The sequence below is a fragment of the Lepisma saccharinum genome, chromosome 2 (assembly GCF_977018435.1).
Source record: "Lepisma saccharinum chromosome 2, izLepSacc3.1, whole genome shotgun sequence".
NCBI classification, from domain to species: Eukaryota; Metazoa; Arthropoda; class Insecta; order Zygentoma; family Lepismatidae; genus Lepisma; species Lepisma saccharinum.
The window spans coordinates 156,690,151-156,699,628 of record NC_139230.1 but is presented as its reverse complement, the minus strand read 5'-3'; the positions used below and the strand labels follow the sequence as shown (position 1 = coordinate 156,699,628).

The 9,478-nt window shown below is 32.8% G+C and overlaps 1 protein-coding gene across 1 annotated transcript; it reads right to left on the bottom strand.

The window, feature by feature from the left end:
- Positions 1–3,490: 3,490 nt before the first annotated feature.
- Positions 3,491–9,195, bottom strand: LOC145984542 (uncharacterized). Its single transcript, XM_083118193.1, has 2 exons — positions 9,134–9,195; positions 3,491–4,485 (listed from the first exon to the last, which is right to left on the bottom strand). The coding sequence occupies exons 1-2, from the start codon at positions 9,143–9,145 to the stop codon at positions 3,514–3,516; spliced, it is 984 nt and encodes a 327-aa protein (XP_082974319.1). The 5' UTR covers positions 9,146–9,195; the 3' UTR covers positions 3,491–3,513.
- Between the last annotated feature and the right edge of the window lie 283 nt (positions 9,196–9,478).

The window sequence follows — 9,478 nt, the reverse complement described above, 5'->3', positions numbered from 1 at the left end:
AACCCCCTACAGCCTAGTTTCAGATTTGAAATGAGCGTTGGAAAAATACATAGAAACAGTATAAAGACCTAATGCAACAGAAAAGGAGAAAGAAATGTTCTCCAGTGTAATATTATGATTTTAGAAACGTCAGCATGATGAATTCGTTGGCTTAACCCTTCCCTAAAAGTATACATTGATCACCATATACGTACACGCTGCATCGTAAATTTCGTACAGAGATATTCATACTCCAGAACGGTCGTCGCCTAGTAACACAATGTGTATATGTCTTAATAGAGCTTTCTCGTGGCAACCATTAATTTTATATACGTAGCTGCATAACTACGTGATAGAAAATGTCATTTTTCGTGGGCTTATAACATCAAAACGAGGCATAAATGAACAAAACGTTATTGAGAAAAATTGTTACTGGGACAATGGGACAATAATTGTATATAACGTACAGGAATGATAAAAAAAGTATAAGGCAATAATCAATTATTGTCTTTTTTTATTGGAAGCCCATTTTTCTCAGCACTACCCTCATTGTGAGTGAAAACACCTGCAAAATCGAAGAATCAAGTGTAAGTTTTACCGTATGTCGTTGTAAATAAAGTTGGTAGAAGGATGGAAATAACAACAACAGCAGCAAAATATATAGTGTAGTTAAAATTTTTAGTACGTGGTGCGTCATGAAAAGAGAAAATTAAAAACTCAGCTTTTATCGGTAATGAAGATAGAATTGACTCAACTGAGCAGAATTCTAATCAAACTGTTGAAGAATGAGTAAGAGAGCCTTAGATATCATTTCGATCACGTACAGATTTAACCACTTCCTTAATTTGCGCACTCTCTTCGGGGAAAACTTCATTGAAACAGACATGCTCGTGAAACATCTGGTAAGTCTCAGCGGTTCGCTCTTATGAGTTCATTGTTCTTCGAGAACAAAACCTAATAATTTTATAATCTTGTTTGAAAAAGTGTAAGAAATTGATGCTGAATATTCTTATTTATACTCTCATGAATAACCATCAGTCTCCACAAATATGTCGATATAAGTAAGAACTACTTATCCAAACTGTATTTGTTTATTGGAAATTATTTTACACGATTAAAGAACCATTACTCAACATTTGTTCTTTGACTAAACGTGGGCTGAGCCTACATTTTATGTGGGATCTAAAACACTGCTCTATGCGTCTTCTTCGATCTCGAGACACCTTGATTACAATACGAGAGAGTTAGCATAGAGAAATAAAGTACTGTGGATGATAATGTACGTTTGTAGAATAACTTTAAATTTCAGTTTATGAAGTAAATTGAATGTCAGCTTCTATTGCACACACAGTTACGAGCAAAGTTCATTATATAGTTACAGATTTTTTCTCTGATGTCGTATTCTGATATTAGAAACATACCCAAGCACGTTTACCTCCTACATCAACTCATGTTTTGTCTGGTATACGATGAAATGCCATTTTTTAACCTCAGGAAGTACTGATTTAATTTTTTTGCGCATTTGCTTTCGGTATTAAATATAAATGTTACGCAAGTCGAGCACTAAAATAAGTGAACAATGATGTAGCAAGATACGAGAGAAGAGTGCCAAGCACCCGATTCAGTTTGAATTTAAATATTAATGTTAAAAATTTAAGACAATTGTAAAAATAATATATTCATGTAATTGTTTTGTATGTTTCAGCAAGATCTGTACAACAACAACAAGAACGAATAACCAGAAATGATCAGAAAGCTACATTATAAGAGTAGATTCACTACATCTACAGTTGTTTTTTCCAAAGCGTGACCTCGCTACAGCCATTCCTGTGCACCACTCGCTACTTCGCTACTTTTGCATAAAAATTAAACAACCATATAGATATTCAAAAGATTCCCTTAAGTTGTTTTTAGGGAGTTTTGAATCTATATATTATAAAATCCAAATCATGTTATTCTAGCCGTTATAGCGATGGGGATGGATTATGTAGATAAATCAGGTGGAAGAAACTGCGAAAAGAAGCCAAGGAAGTAAGCAAACGTGATCTATTTGACATCTTATTTACATGCAAGAACTGAAGAGAGGATCGTCTCTTAAAAAATTGTGCTATAAATTTGAGAAGTCTCTTGAGGTCACAAGAAACTGTCTATTTTTTCAATTTATCACAAGCATCTTAATTTATACGCCTTTGCACTGCATACTTCGTACTGCAATTTTTCATCCATTTGCAGTACCGACAGAACTTTGAGACAGCTATAATTCTGTTACAATATACTTTCCGTCGTCATATTCGAAATTCCTAATTACTGCAATTGACATTTCAGGTATAATATAATTACCCTACATCCGTAATTAACTCAATTTGAAATAATATATTTCATATCATATTGTACGAGCAATTGAGAAACGCAAAGAAAATAACACCATTAGAAAACAAAAGCTTTCTTTATTAGTAATATCATTTTTTTCTTGGATACAAACATAAAGAACAATATCATATGTACAAAACATTGTAACAAGTATATAACAGTAACGTGTCCCATGTAGTAGAGGTAGCTTCTATGGAGTAGAAATTCAACTTCAGACGAAATCAATGTTCTACTTTGTACCTGGAAAATAAAAGACACTTCATGAAAAATATATTATGACCTCTTTTGAAAAATGTACTTTTATATTCTCTAACCATCTACATTTTACTATAGAGAAAATTACAAGAGAAAAATTATGGAAAAAAGGAAGTGTCAACATTTGAAGCCAATATGTCCTTAAGTACCGTTCAAGATCATAAAATTTATTCTGACTTCTCCACTATATTCTTGTATATTCGTATATTCGTCCTTATTTCCTTGCCTAATAGAGAATTCTTTGTTTAGAAAAATCGCACTCGACCATGATGAACTAAATAAATTATTACTGTAAATAAAAATTCTAGATCCAAAATTGTTTTTATGCACCATTCAGTGAGCGAACATAGCAAAACGTTATAGAGGAGATGTAGAACGAGGTGTCTATCATAGGAATTAGGTCCCTGTCACATATATTTTAAAATTCTGTGTAAGATGTACCACTTTGGCACATAAATCTTTCACCATATACTTCACAAATCTACATTTGTGGAAAATATTTTTATTTCAAATTGAAAAGATATTAGTTTGTGGCTTACGTTTGAGGACAAGCAGGAATGTAGGCTTCTTAATGAATACAAGACTTGCTAGGAGGAAATGCATGGCTGTATTCGTCTTATTATAGATTCATTAATGAATATAATAGATAGGGAACAGTTTAGTTTCATGTATTTTTTTAAAGTTGGTCAAGAAAATAAATTGGAATATAAATTAAGTATTCCGTTTCTTATGGATAGAATTGAAGTGAGAAACACTATTATTCTGAATTTGTAAATTATCTCTAATTTATATTAGCAGTGATTAATAGGTGTTATTGTAGTTAGGAATAGATTATGAAACTTGGAATTTTTACTCAAATCCAGGAGTCTAGTATCCTTACCTGAAATTTGAGTCGGATATAAAAAGCCTTTACGTCCACTGAGGTGCTCCGTAATAGTGGGTAGTCTTATGTTCATGATGATGGTGGTGATGCTTGTGCTTGATAACCGGAATATGAACCGCAACTGGAACTGGCTTCTCCACAGGGACTGGAACCGGTCTTACAACTGCGTATGGCTTGTGCACCAGAACTGGCTGCGGTACTGGCACCTGCTTCTCAACAGCAACTGGAACGTTCTTGACGACGGTAACGGGAACCGGTTTAGGAACAGGGATTGCCACGGGCCTGATGACCGGAACTTGGACAGTTTGCTTGACTGGAACATACTCGGTTTTGTAGACTGGGACCGGTTTGTGAACTGGATAAGCGAAAGGAACAGGTACTTTCTTCTCAACTTGGACTGGATAGGGCTTTGGTACAGGTACTGGAATATGCTTGATGACCTCAACAGGAACATGTTTCACTACAGTGACAGGAACTTTCTTCTCAACAGAAACATAGTACGGTTCATGTTTCACTATGGTGTGCGTTTTATGATGATGGTGGTCGTGAGATGCTTCAGCATGGCCGTCGTAGCCACCACCCAACACGCTACCAAAACCAAGACCTCCCATTAGGCCTCCTCCATATATAAGGGGAACTCCTCTCTTTCCTGGCTGGCCATCGTCGTCAGCTATTTGAACCTCCTCCGGAACATTCAGCTTGTCGAACTGAATACTTCCTTTTGCCTCGTTTTTCTCGGTAACGACTTGTGTGGTTTCTGACGGGTTATCATCTATGGCTTCTTGTTCGACTTCTATTTCTATCTCAACAATATTTTCTGGTAGGTTCTCTTCCATCTTGTCTTCTTCGGTATCTGTGTTGTTTAATTCCACGTCTGAATTTTCCACAGTGACGTCACGTTTTTCTACTTGGCTAACCTCCTCCTCATTTTGCACGTCAACCTCATTTTTCTCTTCTTCCGCATACGCTATCAGTACCAGAAGCAGAACGCCTATAAACTGCAGAAAAAATCAGAATATAGTTTTCGCTATTCTTACAATAATCTTCAAGTCATATCGTTAACTAACAAAATTTACCATAATTTTAGAAATGTTTTTAAAAAGACTGAAAGAGTTATTTTGTGACTTTTTACAGATGCAAATATGAAAGAAATAAACGGATTGATGATATATTGGCAAAAAAACATATCCTACTTGAAATATTTTTATAAATTTTGGGTTCGTTTCCAGGTCACAAAATACAGATGAGATTAACTAATAGAAAATATGGGAATTTACTTTATAAACGTATAAACTTTCCTTCCACTTTTATTTTCTTTTTTATTTATTTATTTTTTGATATTTTTACAGATTAGCATGTTTCATTCACATTAGAAATCTGAATTCATAACCAGAGAAGAGTTATTTCGTGGAAGTTCAGTGCGTATCGTAAGCTTAAATTTCTAGTTACTAATATATTCACTTGTAATGACCTGTCGCACGGTATTTCGCGGGTTCGAGTACCAGCCTGAACATGGATGTTAATTGGGATTATCCCTTCATCAATTTTATCTAATGGTGATCACTCATCCTCATCGTCGCGATTAGTCAAATGTGACAGAATTGCTACCTAAAATAATATAAATAAAATATTTATAATGACAATTTTGTTGTGGAATGCAACTTGTTCGATTGAAGTAGAAGAAATCCGTAAAATTCATTGTACCTGAAACTGAATCCAGCATTCTTTAAAAAGACAACAATGTTGTAAACTCAATCTGTAATGGAAATATTCTATCGAAGTGAAAAGAAAATTAGAAAGGCTAATTGTGTCTCTATCTGATATAGTAGGCTCATTCAAAAAGTAAAGGCAATTTTAATATACAAAATAAGGAAAGAAATGAATGATAGTATTACCTGTGTTACTTTCCTAGGGAGATTTCTTGATTCTCTCTGCTCCTTGTCCGGAATTTGGTATCTCTGTTTCTTTCCAGAAGAGATTAATTTGTTGGATCCCACGCAAGATCATTTCTCCTCAACATCTCTCACCGATTAACAACTCAGAGGCTCGACAGATGTTTTGGTACATAGAAAGAACTAAGTCGAAACGGTCCTGAAGATTCCACTTCTAGAGATCCTTTTTGGTTGCTCCCTGAATTTGGTATCATCTTGATCAATATTATGTGTCTTGTTAACTGCATTTCCTAATTTTATTTCGCATAGATCAAGTTCATATTTAACTATGATTTTGTTTCATATAATCTTCTTGCAATGCGATTCTTCAAAATTTTACAATCTGTTCCATGATATGTCCGTATATTCTATAGACACTGTGTTTTCTTTGTGAAGTATTGAAGAGTTGGTAAACCCTTCTCTCAGCAATTTTCTTTAGATTTTCTACCTTGCTGAATGTAGATGATGTTCATTTTACACCTTCACAAATTACTTTCACTTGTTATATCTTCAACTGACGTGATCTTTTAATATCATATCATTGCATTCTATCAATTACCTGGATTCTTACAAGTTCATTTACTTTTGTAATCTTACGTTATCTCTCTCTGTGCTTCCGATATGATGACTGACAGACAAATGTTGAATGGCGAGAGTATATATAATTTCATTTTATGACCTTCAATTACGTCACAATGAAGTTATTAAGAAATTGCCTTTACTTTTTGAATTACCAATTAATGGCAAGTGCCGTGTTGAAGATCAAATTATTGTACTTTGGAAATTATTATGTATTTGAGTATATTACTTAGTACCACGTAAATTTTCAAGAATTTCTTTTGTGAAGTAACTTACATTTCATAAAACTATTTCTCCATTTTAATTGGGCTATAGTAACATGAAACTGTGAAAATTGACACTTTCTTCTTTGAGTAGTTCAAACTTTTAATACTATATACAGCGATAGATTTCTCATCCTATTTTTGTTGTTATCACCAGCTTAAGACAGACAGCTACAAGGAATTTATTAACATGAAATGTAATAGTGGAATATCAGTATACATTGTGCCTATAAAATAAAATATTATTGTTGCTTAATTTGTATTCTTGAAAAAAAAAATGTTTCAATGTATTTCCACTTATTGTCTATGTTTTTACTTTATTGTCAATTATGTCGTTCATTCATGAGAGTACTAACATTGTTTTGAATTTACTTTGCTTACTGCCAATTTTCCTTTTCTTTTCCACAAAGAATATACAATTATGCATTTGTAGTACTTAATCAGTACTATCATTTTATATCGCTTAAATGTTCCCGTTCATATTTGAAGTAAGCAATCTCAATAATCAATTTAAATATAGTATTTTCCTATTAAGGCATACACATGTATCTCTCTTCTTTCTTTGCTGTTTCCTTGTTCGTTCTAAATGTATAAGGACAATTCAATTTGTTTTTGGTTTTTTCCAATTCTTTGAATTCCGTTTACCTTTGATTCACTTCCTGTTCGAATGATCTATTCACCAGTCAATTTTATTTATGTGGCTTCTTTGCATATTAGGTGCTTCGTTGGACAAAGAGCGAAAGCATACCATATCTTCCAATATTAATTCTGGCTGCCATTCTTATTAAGTTTACAGGCACAGAAGCAGACAAGAGAAAATATTTTCGGCTCAATAAATTTCTTTCCTTGTGTTTTCTTTCATGGTTTCAGCTAAAATGCATTGTTTACCTTCGAAAAATTTCTGGGATCATCCACATTTTAGAATCTGTTTATGTTTTTCTAGGTGAAAGTCGATACTCCTCAGCAATCATATGGGTACAATTGTCATAATGTATATAGATCATTGTCTTGTTAACTTCTTTCCCTCATGAAATTGTAATTTCAATGCACTCTCCTTATTGTAAATGCACTGTTTATTTTCATTTAATTTAATTACGATGATGCACATATAAATATGTACGTATAAAAATAAATAAAATATATTGAGGGATGTTTCTATCCTATTATGGAAAAATTATAAATTATGTTTGTAACTTGCTTAAATATTTTCACATTTTCGGCCATGTTCAAAGAATCCTTTCCTTAGATCTCTCACAAATATATGCAGACAGGTTGTTCATAGCCAGGAACTGGATTTAATTCTAAATATTGCTGAATATTGGAAGAGCAAATATATTCTACTATTTTCAATTTTCAATGTTCGCATTAGTCTCCGTGCTATGACTTCAAATATTCTGTATTTTAAACTTATATAATTGTTTACGAATTATAATATTTAACGCTATCATATATACATTATGTCTTACACAAAAATATGTGTGTATTTGAATCAATTTGCATATTTATTCAAGTTTTGAAGATATTGTTCATGCTGTTTGCCTTGGTTCACTTTGATCATATTGTGTGATTTAAATAACGCAGCCTTAATTTGATAATATAATATTTGCTTTCCAAAGTCAATTCATGTCTAATTTTATTATTTTTATATTCATTTATTTTTTCCTTTTCAATTCGTATATTTCAAATGTGTAATTTTAGAACTCTGTTTGTATCAAATTCCATTTCAAAATGTTTCATTTCTGGAACATAATTACCTGAATTTTTTTTGGAGTGAATCTTTCTCATTTTCTATTGGAAGGAACATTAGATTTTCTTTTCCTATTGATTAAACCATTCTTGAGATTAACAATTATGGAATCAGATTTTCCATCCTCATATCTGGATCAATTCATTATCTTCTGTTCACAGTTATGTATTCAAAATGTATACATTATGCTGTATATATTGCTGCAGAGAGTCATATCTAACATTTACATTGTCGTATGTTTTTACCAAACACTGCTATTCGAATTAAATTTAATGTTTTCCTTTCACACAATATCCAACTTGTAGACGAATTATTTCAAGAGACTTCCACATAGCACGTTGGAAAGTAAATAAACCCTATGTGTCTCGTAGATATAAGTTTTTATCTTATGTAACCAAATTTAAATAATTTGAATGATACAGCTTGAATGAATGTATCCACTATTGTCGCTTCTAGATGCAATTGCCACTCATTTGACCTCACACAATTCGCCACATGACATATTATGCACATTATAATGATGAAATACTGCTTCTTACAAACTCAATGTGACACTTTGGTACTCAACTTGCATTCAAATATTATTACTTTATTAATGGAGACTTTGTCATTTAAAGCGGTTAGAAACAATTAGCATTACAAATGTCAATGTTAGTCATTTATATAATTTACATGTGGCTCAGCACGAGGTGTCCTGATACACGCCACACCACACTTTTCGTTATTCCAGTACTTTCTCAGATATTTCCCATTCAATGGCATCTGATATGGAAAAATGTGAACAGAACAGTATAACATGGCTCAAAATATATCAATGACTGTTGTTAATTTCCGCTTAATTGCACGATAACAAAATATGAACACTAAAGTCTGATGTTATCCCACAAGATAATTGAAACTCTGTTATCTTTAAACATCAAAACTGAAAATTTGAAACGATTGATATTGAATGCGACAAAAGAAATAAGAAAATAACATTCCAAACTGAAAAAAAACTCGTTGGACGTTTAAACTTAATTTCAAGTACTGAAGACAACGATAAGACTTTGAAACAGTATTCGACTTATTGACTTATTCGAAAAGTTTGCATCCACGTTCAAACTCTCTCTTCACTCTCCTAACATACCTTGAGTTTCATTGTGTGTTGCTCCTTTGACTGTTTCCAATGTGTTACTTCACTACTAAACGAACAAAGCACGAATGATGCCAAATTAAAGATCCCAGCCCTTTTATACCACGATGTATTCAGAGCTTTCTCCAGTATTAAAAATAAACTTTCTCTTTCTTAGCATGCGTCTCTATACTCTTTGTAAGTTATGACCTTTCGAGATCATCAACTGGTTCGCCATCTCTCTCTTTCTTGTTAAAAATGCATGAGCATAATTTTTCTTTCATTTAATAGCATGTAATCACATAAACACACGCATGTCTACATCGTAAAATTTCACTGTAAGGTTACCTACAGTGACGT